Raw genomic sequence first — 21564 nt, forward strand, 5'->3', positions numbered from 1 at the left:
TACCTGCTCCAGCTGCTAAGAATCAAATGGCACATAGGTAAACTGTAAAATGTTTTTGTAAATAGTTTTTCTTTAAATTGAGAATAACACTTTGTGGCTTTCCCTTATTAGTCCTTTATTATAGGTGGAAAGCAGTGTCTTCCCTGACCACTATAACTAAATTAGCACTCCCCCACCAACCACAAGTCATTCTTATACCATTATCCTTATTTTTTTCATAGCTCATGTTACCTTCTGCATTCTTATGTATTTAGTACTTGTTCATGGTTTGACTACATCCCTAGAATGTAAGCTCCATGAGAACAAGGACCTTGTCAATCTTATTCTCCATATATCTTTTGTTCTTAGAATAGTTTCTGGAATATATTGAAGAAAGGAAGGGAGGGTTGAATTTTAAGAACTTGAAAATCGTAGACTATCCTTAGACGCTCTGCTTTTTTGAGATATATACTCTTGGACACATAGTAGGCAATCTTTAAGTACATGTTAAATTACATTGAATTGAAAGTAAATTTTTTGCTGTATGGAGTGTTGCTCTCATCGGGAGTTGAATATGTATCATAGCCCAGAGAAGCAAAACTACTATTTCCTTATGTCTCCTTGTAGGCATGAACTCAGATCTAAAATGGAAGGTTATGGAAGAATAAGATAAATGTTTGTGAGATGGAGGTGACAGGCTCCCTCTCTTCATGTAATCTACTACTATCACCACCTCATGATTATTGAGATATATTTAACTATGCTATGCACCTTCTCATTTTTTTGTTGTTTCCTGTAATGGTCTTAAACATGAAGTTTGAGAAACACAATATAGATTTTTTAAAAGAGCTCTTTACGTCTTACTTTGGCTCATTTTGGTCTTCTCAAATCATTTAAATAACATTTATACAAGAGATAAGGGAAGTGCAAGTTTGGTGCTTTTATAAAATGTGAGATATGAAAACTTTTCCATTTTTTCTTTTTTATTTGTAGAATTTCAAGAACCCTATGCTGTCGTAGTACTTCTGGAGAAAGATCTCATTGTAGTTGATCTGACACAAAGCAAGTAAGTTATCCATGTACAGATTAATACTAATTATTTTTAAATTCTATCCACAAATAAATAGAGGAAGACATTATAGATAATTGGTATTAGTATTCTTTAGGTGGTAAATCTTCTTTATGTGGAATATTGCTTTACTAGAATTATGGAAATATAATTTGGTTCAATAATGAAAATTAAACCAGGAGAGTTTAGGGGACACTAAGGAAATTGTGAGATGTTTTAAAGGTAAGACCTAATGTTTGGAAAGATGCATTTGAAGACTCAGGACACACAAAATGGATCACATTTCTACTGTTTCCCTAAGCAAAAGCAACTGTTACGAAAACTTGTACAATGTACTGTCTGGCCATCTGTAAATCTATTGACTAAAGGAAAATGGCACATGATGAAAGTATTACGGAACTACTGCAGCAGACAATACAGAAGAGCAGGATCTCCAGGGCAGAGAAGATAGAGGCCCTCTTTTACTTTCTTTTCTTTTTCATTATGTTGTGGACAATGGAAATAGATATAAAATATTGGTATTAGAGTGGTGCTTTCTACTTATTTACATAGACAGTAAAAGTAGCCTTGAAATTGATGAACACTGTCTTCGTGCTGCACGTTTTCATTATAAATGATAGGCATAAAACTGATTTTTCCCTCATTCTGTGCCCTAGACTCGCTGATCTTTTAGCCCCTTGTATTTGTAGAATTTTTGTACATGTTCTCTCCTCTTCATGGAATAGTCTTCCTTTCCTTTTTCTCCTTATTAACTAGCATCTTATCTATAAGACTCAATTCAGACATCATTTCCTCATGGGAAAAAAATTTTCACTACCTGTATAATTTGGTCAAATATCCTATTAAAGGCTCTCATAGCTCCTGTATTCCACTCCTTCATAGCTTTCACACAGATAAAATTTTCCATTTATTATTGTTTTAAAGATTGTCTCCCTACTAGCCTGTAGGCCTCCTGAAGGAGGGGCCTTGTCCCCTCATGGAGTAAGTTCTCAATAAACTTTTGCTGAATGAATTACAATCTGAGTTCTGCTTTCCATGTAGTTTGTAAATATAAAAGCCAAAGCTCTTTCATGCTAATTTGCAGCATATAACATTTCAATATTTTGAAAGAGATATAGGATTTGGACCCTAAGATCATCATAACTGAATTCTGCCTAGCTGCTCTATTTATCAACATTAAACTTGATTAAGTTTTGGGTACATGTATGGATTTATGCTTCTTCCTCTAATTTCTAATGTAACTTTTATTAAAATGTACTCTTCTGGGGCCAGACTTATGGCATAGTGGTTAAGCTCATGTGTTCCGCTTCGGCGGTCCAGGGTTTGCCAGTTCGGATCCTGGGTGCAGACCTATACACTGTTCATCAAGCCACACTGTGGTAGCATCCCAGATAAAAATAGAGGAAGATTGGCACGGATGTTAGTTTGGGGACAATCTTCCTCAAGCAGAAAGAGGAAGATTGGCAACAGATGTTAGCTTAGGGCCAATCTTTCTCTCTCACACACACACACAAACACAATGTACTCTTCTGATCTTACTGGTACTCGACTCTTCTTTCTGCGCCATATTTGGTGGTTCCTCATACCTTGTCTAACATCCTCCAAGGCCTGCTATACTTTACCTTTAATGCTCACTGTCTTCAGTATATACATTTATTCTTTTGTTTTGAATGTTTTTATTGTAGTAAAATACACACAAAAGTTACTATTTTTATACATTTATTCTTTTCATTACCTTATGTAAGTATGTGAATTGACATTTTGTTTGCAAATTTTTATCTAACATTTCACCTTCTTCAGCACCATGTTTTAAAATCTATGTGATGCTCCCATTTCATTGTCTATTACAAGAAATTTAATGTGTCAAAAACTGAATATATTCTCTTTCCTTCCAAACAGTTACCTTTTAGCTATGTTTAATGTTAACATTAAATTGCAGCTTTGTACTCCTTTTCAAATTAATTTATTAATTTCTCCTTCCTTCTTTTCTTTCTTTTTTTCTGTTTAGGACTCTACATGAAAGTAACGTCAGGGCTTACAAATTTTTCCTCTTCTTGGTTTCTTGGATTTATGTCTTCACTTAGATTTCCATAGCAACCGGTCAATACTTTTACATCTAAATTCCTATAGTACATTTTTAGTTATTATTTCTCTCTTAAATATCTTTTTCCCTACTCTTTGCCAATATACTAAAATAATTTCCCCAAAGATTTTCATGATATTGTTCACCTTGTCAGGAGTCTATCATTGTAAACTCTTGCATATCAAATCCCAAATTGTGGATCTGGTCTTTAAGGTGATCCATTTATTTTAATTCTAATTCTTCAATCTCAGAAATGTTGATAATTTCTACTCTGAAGGAGGAAGCTTTGATCCATCCAGTTTAACCTACTTGCCAAGCAAACACAACTTCCTTCTTTCCATCTGATTTTGCATATGCTACTATTCTTATCTGGGATACCATCTGCAGCATTTCAGATTGGAGGGAAGGAACTTCTGCCAACACACACACACAGCCCAAAGTCTCTGAAGATTGAACTAACTTCCTAGTAATATGAGGAGAAAATTATTTTTAATAAGCCCTTCCCACCTCCCAAAAAGACACATTGTATCACAAGTAACATGATCACACAGACCTAGAACAGATGCAGCATAGAATTATACTCAATTTCCTCTACTACAGTGCCTGGTACATAAGAAGTGCACAATAGATTATGGCTAAAAATCTCTTAATTTGATTTTCTACTGATACCTCTTTTTAAAATTATAATTATATAGGCTTGAGAATATGAAATTTACTGTACCCATAATTCTGCATGTCCACTATGTTCTCTAGTTTACATAGGAAATGATCTTTAACATATTTAATCACACACACAACTACCTAGCACTCACATCTTTCCAGTTACTCCTGCAGAAAACAAAAACAAAATACTTGCCTATGTATTACCTTCCTTGGAAAAACATGTCAAATTTACTAAGATATTTTAATACTTATAAATATATAAATATTTAGATAAAATTGTACATGAGAAAGTACCTAGGAGATATGTTTTAATAAACTGATGTCAACTTGCTGCATAATATTTTCAGTTTAACAAATTCATTCTGTCCGTATTAGCAAAGTGATATAACTGTGGAATTTTGGGAAAGAAAATGAATTTATTCAAATAAAGTTGTAGAAGTATTTATATTACATTTTTAGATAAATATTTTTAAAAGAGCATTCTGTTCCTGTGATCCTTGTTTTATGATACTTAAAAAAACAAGTGAAATGTATAATTAATATTTAGAAGATTTTAGAGTTAGTTTTATAAAAGTTATTTCATTTTTTTATCATTGCAAAATGACACTAATATATTATCTTCATCTATTAGTTTTCCAATCTTTGAAAATCCGTATCCCATGGACATTCATGAATCACCAGTTACATGCACAGCATACTTTGCTGATTGCCCGCCAGATTTGATTCTAGTACTCTACTCTATAGGAGTCAAGCATAAAAAACAAGGATACAGTAATAAGGTAAAAGTAACAATTAAAAATAAGTTTTATTGTATTCATATTCATATCATATGATCATACTTTTTCCTGTTATTTTATTTTCTGACTTTCCATATAAGAAGACGTGAAAAAAATTCTAAGTCATAAGCTGGCATCTATAAAAGACATAACTTCTGAAATTCAGATTTCCTAAATGCTGCATAGCTTTAAGCCTGCAGAAATACAAATTTCTTATATACTAAGTATATAATTATACCCTAAGGTATACTTATCTATCATATATATTTTTATATACTTATGGTATATTTAAATTAACATATTTGAATCATAAGATGTAACTTTTAATTATTTTAGATGAAGGATTATGTTTTAAGAAGTTTTTAAGAGTCAACTCTTTCTAGTTAATCATTTCTTATCAATCAGTGGTTAACAAGACATAATTATCAAAGGTCATTTGTTAAATAACTTTCTAGTGGCCGGCCCAGTGGCACAGCAGTTAAGTGCACACATTCCACTTTGGCAGCCCAGGATTCGACAATTTGGATCCTGGGTGCAGACATGGCACCGCTTGGCAAGCCATGCTGTGGTAGACATCCCGCATATAAAGTAGAGGAAGAAGGGCATGGATGTTAGCTCAGGGCCAGTCTTCCTCAGCAAAAAGAAGAGGATTTGCAGCAGATGTTAGCTCAGGGCTAATCATCCTCAAAAAAAAAAAAACTTTCTAAAATTACATTTTGTTATATTTAACTACTGGAGTCAAATACTTAGAATTGTAATAGGCCCCCTGTTATGATTTCTCTTGTTTGCACAGGGCTGTTGGGATGGACAACTTTAGGGCTCACAATTTATGTAGTATTCTGTGTTAAATGGCACCACAATAGTTTGGCAGTACACAGACAATGTGACAAATGTAGCAGCGCTGTATTTGTATGATTAAAAATACTTCTTTGATTTTTTATATGAATGGTAATATTTGTTAAAATCTATATTTTTAAAGGGGATAGAATTATGCATTTGGAATTGTTTAATGAAAACATTAAAAGATAGCTACACACTTCATCTTTCATTACTTTATAGCTATTTATTTCTAAGTGAAACTTTTACCATTATTTTTAAATATTTTCATTTTAAATTTATAAGTCATTCAAATTAAAAAATAAAACTTATTAATTCTTCCTGGATAATCTATTTAGGAGTGGCCAATCAGCGGAGGAGCTTGGAACCTTGGAACACAAACATATCCAGAAATTATTATTACTGGGTAAGTGAGATGTGATTTGTGAGTTTATCAATTAATCAACAAAAAGATTTCATTCAATTTTTACACTTTCCCATAATTGTCCTCTAGGCAGACTGACAGTTTAAGTAAAAGTAAAAATATAACACACAGCTTCTAACCTTGATGGAAGATAGAATCAAACCATTGAAAACAAACTTATAACAAGAATAATTAAATATAGATTAGAAAAGCAGAAGAAAGTCAAAGGAAGAAAAATCATGAGAGATTAGTCAAGGAAGAATTCCTGTCAAAATCTTACATTACTAGCCTTAGAAAGGCCCTTACCAACATCTCTTGAGTCCTGCAAAATCCAGCAGTCACTGCTTTGTATCCCCATCAGGTGGTTAGTTAAAGTATGCTTCAAAACTTATGGCTCAGAAATGTCACTACTTCCTATAGCAACCCATTTCATGCTCTAATATTGAGATGAAAACAGAGACATAGTAACAGATAAAGATGAGATTTAAAAGATAATAAGGGGCTCTGCTTATGGGATATGGAGAAGATGTATTTTTCCCTATTCTTCCCACTAAGTACAACTAAAAACCCTGGATACTATGTATTAAACAAACATAAAATGACTGGAAAATATGGAGAGAAGTCAGACTGGCTAGGCCCCCAAGACCCAAGGAATGACGTGATGGTCAGTTTCCTGGATTTTCTTTTTGTCTCATATATCCCAGAATCAGAGCTGAAGAAGCTAACAGCCTGGAACTATGAATGGGCACAGACAAAACACACCCAAGAAAAGCTAGCTCTCTCTAGCCAGAGGATGAGGAAAGGGGCAGCCTATCAAGACAGAAAACTTTTAGAAAATAATGTCTCTACTCTAGCTAACCAATACAGAAAAAAATCTATGGCCCTACTCCAACCCACTCCAGCAAAGGCTCAGTGGGGAACCCAAACTTTCACCCTCATCAGGCTGTAACAAAGTGCCTCAACTTACCCACAAGGGGTGTGTCAATCTCTGACTCAGTGCAAAGCCTGCACAGGGAGCTAGTACTATTAACCCTGCTGGGTGGTAATGAAACCAATGACCCATGGTGTTGGAGGAGATCATGTGGGGAGCCAGAATTCCTACCACTGCCCAGCAATAATGAGGAGCCACACACCCTCCCCGTTTTGTGTCAATGGAAGTGCAGTAAGAGAGGAGAGAAATGAGAAAGAACAGGGCTGAAAAAGTACCTAAGGAAATAGTGGCTGAAAACTTCCCAAATTTGGTGAAAGCCATGAACCTATAGATTCCAGAAGCTAAGTGAACTGCAAGAAATCCACAACAAGACACATCATAGTCAAACTTCTAAACACTAAACACCAAGAAAAAATCATGAAACGGCAAGAGAGAAATGACACTTTACCAATAGGGAAAAACCAATTTGAATGATGGCAGATTTCTCATCAGAAACCTTGGAGGCCTGAAGGAAACCTGAATCTTTTTCAGGTGTTGAAAGAAAGGAATTGGCAACCCAGAATCCTATACCTGGCAAAAATATCCTTCAGGAATTAAGTTGAAATCAATACATTCTCAGATGAAGGAAACTAAGAGAATTTGTCAACATCAGACCTACCCTAAAAGAGTAGCTAAAGGAAGTTCTATAAACAGTAAGCAAAAATATGGGTAAATACAATAGGCTTTCCTTTCCTTGAGTTTTTAGAATTATATTTGATGGTTGAAGAAAGTATTATAGTTCCCTTGTCAGATGTGGTTCTACATATGTATAGAGGAAATATTAAAGACAACTATAAATGGGAGAGGGTAAAGTGATGTAAAAGGAGGTAAGATTTCTATACTTCTCTCAGAATGGTAGTATGATGACACAAGTAGACTGTGACAAGTTATGAATATACAATGTAATACCTAGAGCACCCATTTGAAAAAACCTATACAAAGAGAGTTACACTCAAAAACATTATTGATGGATATAATAAAATAATTCAAGTAACCCATAAGAAGAGAAGGAAAAAAACAGTGACAAAAAAATGGAGGAAAAAAACAGAAAAGAAAAAAAATGTCAGACTTAAGCCCTAACAGATCAATGATTATATTAAATGTAAATGTTCTAAATACACCAATTCAAATGCACAGATTGGCAGAGTTAATTTAAAAACATGATCCAACTATGTTCTACTCACCATACACTCACTTCAAATATAACACTATAGTCAGGTTAAGATAAAAAGGATGACAAAATAGTTTATAAAAGAATCAAGAAAGATATCAGAATAGTAGTCCAGACTTTGTTCTCCTACAGAGACACTGATGTAACAACATGTATGGTTCAAAAGCCTTTATGAAAACTCCAGAAACCAGGTAGGAAGTCATATCCCAGGCAAGCTCAAAGCCACAAATAGCCACATTGAAATGAGTAAAAACAGCCATTTCATTTCAACTTTGTCAGCTCCTCCCACAAATTGTCACAGCTCATGTTCAGGAGGAAAACCCAACTTGCACCTTCTCTCATGAGAGGGAAATAGAGTAGAATGTCCATCCAATGTTCCTGCTTTTCAGGGAGCTTCCCTAGAGACTACTTTCTATCTTATCTGAGTCAGAGTACTGAAGGAACCTGAATGCCAGGGGGTTGCACAGAACAAAAGAGAGCCCAGTGGCTTGTTGAAGTGTCAAAAAATACTGCAGACAGACAATAGAGGGAGGAAGAGACTACAAGCTCCTGAAAAAGAAACCAGAAAACCTCTCTAATTGGGGAATTATGCACATAAGCCCAGAGAAGATATATACCCATTAAAGATTTTAGAGCCTCCCAGGATCTCTGGCTGGGCTGATTGGTGGAGGTTTTCCCCCATACAAAGCCAGTCGATTAGAGGTGGCTGTATTTTCAAATGCTAAATTCAGAAGAAATAACAAGGCACACAAAGAAACAGAGAAACATGGCCCAATCAAAGGAACAAACTAAACCTCCAGAAACTAACCCTAAAGAAATGGAGATTTGTGAATTACTTAACAAGCAATTCAAAATAATTATCTTAAAGAAGCTCAGTGCACAACAAGAGAACACAGATAGACAACTAAACAAAATCAGGAAAATGCATGAAGGAAATGAGAATATTAGCAAGGGAAACTATAAAAAAGAACCAAAAGGAAATTCTGGAGCAGAAGAATACAATAACTAAGTTGAAAAATTTACTAAAAGGGATCAATAGTAGACTTAATGAGTCACAAGAACGAATCAGCAAACTCAAAGATAGGTAATATGAAGTTCCCAAATCAGAGAAACAAAAGATAAAAGTAGGAAGAGAAGTAAAGAATGCCTAAAAGACTTATGGCATGTCATCAAGCAGACCAATATAAGCATTATGGAAGTTCCAGAAGGAGGAGAGAGAAGAAATGGGGCAGAGAACTTATTTGAAGAAATTATGGCTGAAAACTTCCCAAATCTGAGGAAGTAAAGGGATATCCAAATTCAAGAAGCTCATATTCTCTAATGAAGATGAGTCCAAAGATGTGTACACTGAGACAAATTATAATCAAATTGTGAAAGACAAAGAAAGAACCTTGAAAGCAGCAACAGAAAAGCAATTCATGTATATGGAAACTCCCATAAGGTTATCAGTGGATTTCTCAGCAGAATCATTACAGGCTAGAAGAGAGTGAGATGATATATTCAAAGTGCACAGAGAAAACACAAAGCCAGCCATGAATACTATAGATGGAAAAATGTACTTCAAAAATGAAGGAGAAATAAAGACCTTCCAAGATAACAAAAGCTGAGAACATTTATCACCACTACACCTACTTACAAGAATTGCTAAAGAAAGTCCTTCAAGTTGAAATGGATGGACACTAGACAACAAAATGAAAGCATATGAAAATATAAAGCTGCCCGGAAAAAGGTAAGTACGTAGACAAAAACAGAATCTCATAACATTGTCATGGTGGTGTATAAATAATTTTAAATTCAAATGTAGAATTTAAAAGATAAAATCACTTTTAAAAAACTATAACTATAAAACTATGCCAGTGGTTACAAAATATAAAAAGATGTAATTTGTGACATTGATAACATAAAGTGGGGGAGTGTAAAGGAGTAGGGTTTTTGTATGCAATTAAAGTTAAGTGGTTATCACTTTAAAATAGATCAGTATAACTATAAGATGTTTTATGTAATACCCATGATAACCACAAAGAAAGTACCTATAGAATATGCACAAAAGAAAGTGAGAAAGGAATCAAAGTATGTCACTATGAAAAATCAATGAAACACGAAGGCAGCAAGAAAGGGAACAAGGGGCAAAATAAATACAGGGGACAGGAAACAGTTTTAAAATGGTGATAGTAAGTCCTCTTATATCTGTAATTTCTTTAAATATAAATGGATTAAACTCCCAAATCAAAAGACATAGAGTGGTTGAATGGATAAAAAAAAAAAAGATCCAACAATATGCTATTACATGAGACTCACTTTAGATATAAGGATGTACATAGGCTGAAAGTGAAAGGAGTCATAAAGATATTCCATGCAAATGCTAACCAAAAGAGGCAGGGATGACCATACTTTTATCAGACAAACTAGACTTTAAGCCAAAAATTGTCATAAGAGACAAGGAAGGACAGTATATAATGATAAAGTGGTCATTTCACCAGAAATATAAGTTATAAATATATGTGTACCTAACAATACAGCACCCAAATATTTAAAGCAAACATCGACACAATTGGAGAGATAAATAGGCAGTAATAAAAAATAGTAGGAGATTTTAATACAGTACTTTCAATAATGAATAGATCACCCAGATGGAAGATCAATAAGGAAACAGAGGACTTGGACAACACCACAGGCCAATTGGACCTAACAGACATGTACAGAACACTCCATCCAACAACAGCAGAATACACCTTCTTCTCAAGTACACATGAAACATTCTCCAGGAGAGATCATGTGTTAGACCACAAAACAAGTCTTAACAAATTTGAGAAGACTGAAATCATAACAAGTATCTTTTATAACCACAATGAAATGAAACTAGAAGTTGATAGCAAAAAGAAGACTGGAATTTAATTTCCACAAATATGTGGAACCCACAACCAATGGGTCAAAGAAGAAATCACAAGGAAATTGGAAAATATCTTGAGATAAATGGAAATGAAAATACAACATACCAAAACTTATGGGATGCAGCAAAAGCACTACTAAGAGGTTTATAAGTAAACCTCTATGACATTTGTAGTAGTAAATGCCAACATTAAAAAAAGATCTCAAATCAACAACCTAATTGTACACCTCAAGGGATTAGAAAAAGAAGTAAAAACTAAACCCACAATTAGCAGAAGGAAGGAAATAATAAAGATTAGAGCAGAAGTAAATAGAAGTGAAATAATAGGAAAAATATTAAAAGCTGAGTTTTTTTTAAAAGATCGATGAAATTGACAAACTGTTAACTAGACTAAAATAAAAAGAGACTCAACAAATAGCAGAAATGAAAGAGGAGATGTTACAATTGACGCCAAAGAAATAAAAAAGGTTTGTAAGAGATTACTGTGAACAATTATACACCATCAGGCTGTTTAACCTAGAAAAAATGGATGAATTTCTGGAAGCATAAAACCTACCAAGACTGAATCATAAAGAAATAAAAAAAATCTGCCCACACCTATAACTTAGTAAGGAAATTAAGTAAGTAATAAAAAAAAACCTCCCAAGAAAGAAAAACCCAGGACTAGGTGGCATCACAGGAGAATTCTACCAAACATTTGAAGAAGAATTAATACCAGTCCTTATCAAACTCTTCTGAAAAATTGTAGTGGAAGGAATACTTCCAAACTCATTCTATGAGGCCAGCATTACCCTGGACCCAAATCAGACAAAGATACTATCAGGAAATTAAACTATAGATTAATATCCCCAATGAATATCAATGCAAAAATCCTCAACAAAGTACTAGCAAACTGAATTCAGCTACAAATTTAAAAGATTAAACATCACAACCAAGTGGGTTTTATCTTTAGAATGCAGGATGGTTCCACATATGAGAATCAATCAATGTGATACACCACATGATCATCTCAGATGATGCAGAAAAAGCATTTGATAAAATTCAACATCCTTTCATGATAAAAAACATTTAAGAAACTAGTAACAGAAGGAAATTGCCACAACATAGCAAAAGTCATATATAAAAAGCACGCAGCTAACATCATATTCAATGGTGAAAAAGTGGGAAGGATGCCCACCCTCATGACTCTATTCAACATAATTCTGGAAGACCTAGCTAGAGCAATCAGGCAAGAAAAATAAATAAAAGACATCCAAATCAGAATAGAAGAATTAAAATTTTCTGTTTGTAGATGACATGACCTTATATGTAGGAAACTCATAAGTTTCCACAAAAAAAGTGTTAGAACTAATAAATCAAGCAAATTTTCAGGATAGAAAATCAACTAAATAATCAGTTACATTCCTATACGCTAATAATGAACAATCTGAAAGAACATTAAGAAAACAATCCCATTGACGATAGCATCAAAAAGAATAAAATATTCAGGAATAAAATTAACCAAGGAGGCAAAACTCTTGTATAATGAAAACTACAAAACATTGATGAAAGAAATTAGAGAAGACTCAAATAAATGGAAATATATCACATGCTGATGGATTAGAAGACTTGATATTGTTAAGATGTCCATACTACCCAAAGCAATCTACAGATTCAATGCAGATCCTTATCAGAGTCCCAGTGGCATGTTTTGCAGAAGTAGAGAAAAAGAACTATCCTAAAATTAATATGGAATCTCAAAGAACCACAGATATCTAAAACAATCCTGAGAAATGAAAACAAAGCTAAACTCCTCACACTTCCTGATTTCAAAACATGATACAAAGCTAATCAAAACATATTACAAAGTAATCAAAACAGTATGGTACTGGCATAAAGACAGACATATCGACCACTGGAACAGACTAGAGAATTCACAAATAAACCATCACCTATATGATCAAATCTTTGATAAAGGTACCGAAGCTATACAATGGGGAAAGGATAGTCTCTTCAACAAATGATGTTGGGCAAACAGAATTTGTACATGCAAAAGAATGAAATTGGACCCTTACCTTACACCATATACAAAAATCAACTCAAAATGGAAAAACCTAAATGTAAGACCTGAATCTATAAAACTCCTAAAAGAAAACAGAAAAGCTTCCTGACATTGGCTTTGGCGATTATATCTTGCTTGTGACACTAAAAACATGGGCAACTAAAGCAAAAGTAGACAAATGGGACTACCTCAAACTTAAAAATTTTTGTGAAGCAAAGGAAGCAATCAAGAGAGTAAAAAGGCAACCTTTGGAATGGTAGAAGATATTTGCAAACCGTATATCTGACAAGGGGTCAGTATCCATAATATTTAAAGAACTCCTACAACTCGATAATAACAACAAAAAATCCAAGTAAAAATGGTCAAAAGACTTGAATGAGTAATTCTCCAGAGGAGATATACAAATGACTAAGAAGCATATGAAAAGATGTTCAACATCATTACTCGTCAGGAAAATGCAAATCAAAACCACAATGAGATATCATTTTACACCTATTGGGATGGCACTATAAAACAACAGCAACAAACAGAAAATAACAAGGGCTGGCGAAGATGTGAAGAAATTAGATCCTTTGTTCATTGTTGATTAGAATGTACAATGGTGCAGCTGCTATGGAAAACAGTATGGAGTTTCCTCCAAAAAGTAAAATTAGAATTACTCTATGATCCAGCAATCCCACTTCTGGGTACATATTCAAAAGAAGTGAAAACAGGCTATCAAGGAGATATATGTGCTCTCATGTTCATTGAAGCATTATTCACAGTAGTCAAGAGGTGGAAGCCCCCTAATATCCATCAACAGATGAATGGATTTTAAAAATGTTATATTACATACAATGGAATATTATTCAGTTCAGGCTTAAAAAAGAAGCAAATCATGTCTCATGTGAACCTCATGGGAACTATGCTACGTGAAATAAGCCAGTCTCAAAAAGACAAATACTGCATGATTCTATTTATAAGAGGTACCTAGAATAGGCAAATTGATAAAGACAGAAGGTATGATGGTGGCTGCTATGGGCTAGGGAGAGGTGGGAGAAGGGAGTTGTTGTTCAATGGATGTGGAGTTCAGTTTTGCTAGATGAAAAAGTTCTAAAAATCTGCTGCACAACAATGTGCTAGATAACACTACTGTACTATACACCTAAAAGTGGTTAAGATGGTAAATTTTACATTATGTGTTTTTGACCACAATAAAAAAAATCAATGTAAATTATAGAACTGAAAATTATTATAACTGAAAATAAGAACTAAATAAATTATTTTAACAGCAAGATATAAACTGTTGTTACTCAGAGACAACATGATTATGTATGTGGAAAGCGCAAAATAATGTACAGCTATTTAAATTAACTTGACTATTTAGCAAGTCACTGGGTACATCAATATACAAAAGTCAGCTATATTTCTATATACCAGCAACAATTATAAAATAAAAACTCCAAAATTATACAATTTAAAATAGCATCCAAACAAATCACATAATCTAGAAATAAACCTAACAAAAGATATGCAAGACATCTTCAATGAAAATTGTGAAACAAATTTGAGAAATAGGAAAAGACGTAAATGTGTGGAGAGAGAAACTGTGGTCATTAACTAGACTCAGCGTTGTAAAGATATCAGTTTTTTCCCTGTTTGATCCAGAGATACAGATGTGTTCACTTTGTGACACTTTGTTGTGCTGTAATCTTTAGATTTGTGCTGTATGTGTGTTATAATTAAATTAAAAATTTACTTTAAATTATCAGAAGTTTACATCACTTGCAACGTCAGGGTAGAACTTGGGCCTTTCACTAAAGAAATGATTATTTTGGCAAAAATAGAATCAATTTCCTCAGAACTCTAGAATCTAGTGGAAAATTTATAGTAACTAGGAGAATGCTTAAGAAAGAAAGAAATTACTATAAAATAGATAAATCATGGGGATGTAAAATACAGCATGGTGACTATAGTTAATAATACTGTATTGCATATTTGAAAGTTGCTAAGAGAGGTCTACTCTTTATAAAGTTCTTATCACAAGGAAAAAAGTTCTGTAACTATGTCTGATGATGGATGTTAAGTAGACTATTGTGGTGATCATTTCACCAGTATGTACAAATATCGAATCATATTGTACACTTGAAACTAATATAATGTTTTATGTCAGTTATACCTCAATTTTAAAAAATAGAGGAGCACATATGGAGATGCAAGTTATTAGTAATGTTAGTTCTTTGATTTCGTGATTGGTTTACAGAATTTCAGTATAATTTTATTCTATGTATTAAATCTATGTTACATATATTGTTCTTTGCATGTCAAATACTGCATGATAAAAAAATAAAACTGAATTAAAGGTTGTTAGAATATAGATTCTCAGACCATCATCCTGCAGAATTTCAGTAATAAAATAGGTTTTTTTGGTTACATCTATAAGTGAATAATTAGAGTACGCAAAGATACAAAGCATTCATAGCGGCTTTATTTGTAATAGCCAAAAACTGAAAACAACCCAAATGTTCATCAACTGGTAAACGGGTAAACAAAATGAGGTATATCTATACAATGGAATGCTATTCAGCAATAAAAATGAACACATTACCAATACATGAAACATCAGGGATTATCCTCAAAAACATTATGCTAAATGAAAGATACATACACAGAAGAGTAAATATTGTAACAACACAGAAGAAATCTGTACAGGCAGAAACCAGATCAGTGGATATCTGCTGGGGTGGGAAATCAGATTGTATGCTGGCATGAGGTACCTTTTGGAGGTGATGGAAATGTTCTAAAACTGGATTATGGTGTCAATGGGACAACTGTATAAATTTACTAAAAATTACCAAACTGTACATTTATCTTGGGTGAATTTTATGGTATGTAAATTATATCTCAATAAAGCTGTTAACAAAATAAAGCTACTCAATTAGCAGCTACCACCCTCTCAAAAAAGTCAAGTGACCGTATGTGTGTGGGTCTATTTCTGGACTATCTACTATGTTCTATTTATATATATATGTCTCTTTTTTTCACCAATAGCAATAACTTTATGGTAGCTTTAGAATGAGACTTAAAGTTAGGTAGTTTCAGTACTCCAACTTTTAAAAAATTTTTTTAAATGTCTTTAGGTATTCTAGTTCTTTTACTTTTCCATATAAATTTTAGGATCAGTTTATTTCTACAAAAATTTTTTTTTGCATATTTCAATTGAGATTACATTGAATCTATACATCATCTGGGGAGAACTGAGATCTCTGTCAGTTCTGACATCTAGTAAGTCTTATAATTTAAGAATACATTATATCTCTCCATTTATTTATGCCTTCTCTGATTTCTTTGATTAGGATCTTGAAGTTTTCAGCAAACAGATCTAACACAAATTGTGTTAGTTTTTATATAGGCATTTCATGTTTTTTGGTGCTATTGTAAATGGTACTCTTACAATTTCAATTTCCAAATGTTCATTGCTATTATATAGAAATACAATTGATTGTTTTACATTGTCCTTGTATCTTACAATTGTGCTAAACTCATAGATGAGTTCTGATATCCTTCTTGTAAATTCTTTGGGATTTTCTACATAGCCAATCATGTGATCTGCAAATAGAGAATTTTATTTCTTCCTTTTCAATCTTTATTCCTTTTATTTCTTTTTCTTCCCTTGCTGCAGTAGTTAGGACCTCCAATATGATGTTTAAGGATGGTGAGAGTAAACATTTTTCCTTTGTTCTTGATCTTAGGTGGAAAGTATTCCATCTCTTTCACCATTATGTCTGTTAGACAACATCTGTAGGTTGTTCCTAGGTGCCTTTTATCAGATTGAAGAAGTTTCCTCTGTTCCTAGTTTACTGAGTTTTTTTCATGAGTGGATGGTGAATTTTTGTCAAATGCTTTTGTTGCATTTAAGATGGTCATATGGTTTTTCTTCTTTAATCTGTCAGTATGATGGATTATAATATGATGATTGATTTTTTTTTTAAATGTTTAACTGGCCTTGTGTTCCTGATAAACCCCACTTAGGCATGATGTATTATCCTGTCTATATATTTCTTGATGTGATTTGCTAATATTTTGTTGACTATTTTTAGATCTATGCTCAAGGGATATTGGTTTGTAATTTTCTTTTCTAGTAATATTTTTCCTGGTTTTGGCATCAGGATAAAGCTGACCTCATAAAATGTGTTGGGAGGAATCCTATCCTCTTTATTTCTAGATGAGTTCTTATAGAACTGATGTTATGTTATTACCAAATAATGATACAATTCTAGATAGGCTTAAGGATTTGCTTTTATATTTTGAAGCTTAACTTTAATTTCACTAAGATACCCATTTCAAAATTATTTTAATGTAATCAAAATTAACTCAGATATCTTTTTTATTATGTAAACAATTTTATATATTTTATATATTGTTCATTTTCCACAGGCCAGTTTTCATTGCTCTCTATTACACAAAAAGTCTTCTTACAGTAAAATCTAAGCAATTATTGTTCTTTTTAAATTTGGATTTTAATGTATTGTTTAAAAGATAAACCATTGTTTTGAGCTTAGAAATGGTTTAGCATACATTAGTTTTCATTGGAATGGTATTTTTGGATTGAATTTAACACTGATTCAAGTTTTTGTACATTTAGAATGATTATGGTTTTGTAATTTACTATACCTTAATTAACACTAATTTATTTCCCATCTAGTCATGCAGATGGATCAATAAAATTTTGGGATGCTTCTGCAAGTAAGTTTTAAGTTTCTCTATAACAGAAAACACTTGGTTAATGTTTACTCATAGCCTTTCACTACTTTTTCGTTTGGGCAATTAACATTTCAGATACATTTTTAGCATACATATATGGCTGTGTTACAAAAATCCATTTCCTATATTATTAGATGAGTTTATAGTATTATCTCTCCTGTATTTTTTGTCTATAATATAAATAAGACTGAAGTTACTCCTTATCAGCAACCCATTTTATTTTCAAGAAGCAAGGTACATTGGAAAAAGTACCAAACTTTGACAGAATAATTCTATTAAGGAATTCTCTTCAGCTCCTACTTCTGTTTTCTTGGAAAAGTGCTTTTATCCCACCAGTCTTCACTTTTCTTTCCCATTTGTCTACCAAGTCCTGTGACAATCAAAAGAAATGATTTGTGGGGCTGGCTCGGTGGCATAGTTGTTAAGTTCACGCACTCGCTTTGGTGGCCCAGTATTTACAGGTTGGGGTCCTGGCGCGAACCTATGCACTGCTTATCAAGTCATGCTGTGGTGGCATCCCAAATACAAAATAGAGGAAGATTGCCACAGATGTTAGCTCAGGGACAATCTTCCTCAAGCAAAAAGAGGAAGATTGGGAACAGATGTTCACTCAGGGTCAATCTTTCTCACCAAAAAAAGAAAGAAAGAATTTGGGAAATGTGAAATTTATTTCAAAATCTTGAGAATTACATAATTTAAGGAATAAATAAGGTACTCTGCTCAACATTTAAGGATATGCAAAGATATTTAAAACTTCATTATAACCATACATACCCTTCAGAAAATTTATAGTCACTGGAATAGATAGAGGAATGCACGTATATAACTACAGGGAAAACAATATAAGAGCTCTAAATGTAGTGTAACCCAAATTCTGTTATCAGAAATGAGAGATTTATTTGAACCAAGTAGATCCAGGAAGAGTATTTTGATGGGTAACATTTCATTTGAGTTTTGGAAGATAGTTGAGATTTTGACAGGAATGGAAGGATAAGAAAAAATGAGCAATGACTGAGTTTCTGAGGATTCGTAATCAGCAAGATATAGGTAACTCTTGGAAGTAAGAAATACAAGAGAGTTCTGGAGGTTTGGATTTTGTGGCAACACCAGGAAATCCAAGTAAAAATATCTAGCAGGTAGGGAGAACAGTCAAGAATGAAAACTAATGAAAAAGTAGCATAAAAGTAATGTTTGAAGCTATAGAAGTGAACAGCTTCTGAGGAAGACTATGATAAACAGAAAAACCGAGGGAAGAAGGTTGAATATTGATGATACTCTCAGTCTGTAAACTCGAGTCCTTCAGCAATGGAGCAACCCATCAGCAAGAGAAAATGATTAAAAGAGTTAAAGCCATGAATTCTGAGGCCCGTTTCTGACCTCACAATAAAGAGCAATTGCTCGGGGGGAGGGGGGAATTCCAAAGGACAACAAGTTTTCTTTTGATGAAGTTTTACATGTAAATGTGAGTTTGTTCCAGGAACACAGTTAATTGCATAGTGACATCATTGCTGGATTCCCACCACCTGAAAGTCACTCCTTTGCTTCTAAAATGTGAGAAGATACTTTAACACTCTAATGATTAGAGTACATACCACCATTAAGCATACATGTTAATATTTTAAGAGCTTAATTTTTAAATAAAATATTATTTTATCACATTCAGAACATATATTGCAAAGGTTTGCAGCATATTTAATGTTTTTAGTGTAATCAATTATAAGGGCATATTTCCAATTGTATGGATGTAATTAAAGAAATACCACTTAGTTTGCCAGTTTTGTGGAATACTGTCGAGTACAGGAAGTTAGGTTACACTGAATTTGAATAATTGAGTTTATCCCATGTGTATTAGTTTTCAATTTCTGAGAAATAAATTACCACATTTTAGCAGATTAAAAAATACCCATATATTATCTCATAGTTTCTGTGTGTCAGGAATCTGGGTACAGTTTAGCTGGGTTCTTTGCTCAGATCTCCCAAGACTGCAGTCAGGGAGGTGGCTAGGGCTGCAGTTTCACCTGAGGCTGGATGCTCTTGCAAACTCATGTGGTTGTTGGCAGAAAATTCATTTTCTTGCAGCTTTTTTAGAACTCATGGTGACTTGCTGCTTCAAGGCTAGGAAAAGAGTGTCTCTAACCTCAGGGAGGGCCCCAGTCCCTCTTTTGAAGGGCTCACTTGATTATGTCAGGCTCATTCAGATAATCTCTGTTGATTAACTCAAAATTAAGTAATTAAGGGCCTTAATTATGTCTGCAGTATCCTTTTATGATTGCCATGTCACATAAAATAATCATGGGAGTGATACTCCATCTGACCTAGAAGCAAGTCTGTAGCGCTTAATACAATGTCTTGTGCTTTTTTTTTCTGGTGAGGAAGATTGGCCCTGTGCTAACTTCTGCTGCCAATCCTCCCCTTTGTGCTTGAGAAGATTGTTCCTGAGCTAACATCTACGCCAATCTTCCTCTATTTTGTATGTGGGACACTTCCACAGCATGGCTTGATGAGCAGTGTGTAGGTCTGTGCCTGGGATCCATACCCATGAACTCCAGGCCTCCAAAGGGGAGCACATGAGCTTAAACATTACATCACTGGGCTGGCCCCACCTTGTGTATTATAAAAACTATTTTTGTTTGACATAAATTTGGGCTTACAGAAAAATTGCAAAAAAATGCTTTGAAGTGTTTCATAGCCTTTAGGTATATTCCCTAAATGTCAATGTATAATACATTTGTTCTCTCTCTCTCCCTCACCCCACAACCCTCCCTTACTTTTTCTCTCTCCCCTCCATATATTCACACACATACATATGTATAGCTTTTTATAATCATTTGAGAGTAAGTTGGAGACATGATGCTTTTCTAACACTACATGCCCCTAAATACTTCAGTGTGTGTTTCCTACAAACAAGGGTATTATTTTACACAAATTATTGTTATCAAAATCAGGAGATTAATATTGATACAATACTGTCATCTAACCTCCAGATCTTACTCAGTTTTGTGAATTGTCCCAATAATATCTTTCATAATAAAAGAAAATCTAGGATCATTTATTGCATTTAGTTATTATATCTTTTGAGTTTTCTTTAATCTAGAATGGTTCCTGAGTATTTCATGAAATTGACATTTTTGAGAAGTTCAGCCTGGTTATTTTGTAGAATCTCCATCAGTTCAGTTTGACTGATGTTTCTCATGATTAGGTTCAGATTATGCACTTTGGACATGAACTCCCAGATTTTTAGAACTTTTCTCAAGGGTCCTTTGTAGAATCAGAGTTTTTTTGTAGGGAAGTTATCATCAGGATCTAAAACGAGGAAAATATTTCCCCAAATATATATTCCTGAAAACAATTCACACACCCAAAGTTTATTAAAATTATATCTGACCTTTTCTTAACACAAAGCCACTCAGAAAAGGTTCTTTCTAAAATAATTACAGATTATTGGACTCCCAATATTGCTAGCTGGTAAATTATAAATGTTTCTCATCTGAAGGAGTGTCTAAAAATTTATTGAGAAGAGTAAACCTTCTATGAATAGCATCAACCTCTCATTTAGCACTCAGAGAAGAAAATTATAAAAAAAGGATTGAGGGGTGTCCCTTAGTAGAGAATTAGGTTCGGTGTTTCCATTGTAAACTTTCTTGAGTCCCAGTTTTTTCATCAACAAGTGAAGATAAAAATATTCACTTCATGGGAGTTTTCTGAAGATCACATGAGAGAATGCATACAAAGGACCTACATATTCCTTGGCATATAGTGTATGTTCACTACATGTTTATTTTTTCCCTGTAGTCTCCCTCCAGCTAAACTGTACTGATATGAGAGCATGACATTGAATGCTTGCTACTTAAAATGTATTTTGTCTACTTGGGTTTTACTTTTGTGGTTTAACAAATATATTCAAAAAGCTTCAACAACATATAAGAATTAAGTTCAAAT

The 21564-nt window shown here is 33.5% G+C and overlaps 1 protein-coding gene across 7 annotated transcripts in view; it reads left to right on the top strand.

Annotated features, from left to right (window-relative positions):
- STXBP5L (syntaxin binding protein 5L) overlaps positions 1 to 21564 on the top strand; it is a 355119-nt gene that overhangs the window by 196084 nt on the left and 137471 nt on the right. For all 7 annotated transcript variants that reach the window (XM_070508944.1, XM_070508942.1, XM_070508943.1 and 4 more), the window contains exons 12-15: positions 973 to 1045; positions 4426 to 4573; positions 5746 to 5813; positions 17567 to 17607. In XM_070508944.1, coding sequence (XP_070365045.1) covers positions 973 to 1045; positions 4426 to 4573; positions 5746 to 5813; positions 17567 to 17607 — 330 coding nt within the window. The remainder of the gene's footprint in view (positions 1 to 972; positions 1046 to 4425; positions 4574 to 5745; positions 5814 to 17566; positions 17608 to 21564) is intronic.

Source organism: Equus asinus, chromosome 5 (assembly GCF_041296235.1).
Source record: "Equus asinus isolate D_3611 breed Donkey chromosome 5, EquAss-T2T_v2, whole genome shotgun sequence".
NCBI classification, from domain to species: domain Eukaryota; kingdom Metazoa; phylum Chordata; class Mammalia; order Perissodactyla; family Equidae; genus Equus; species Equus asinus.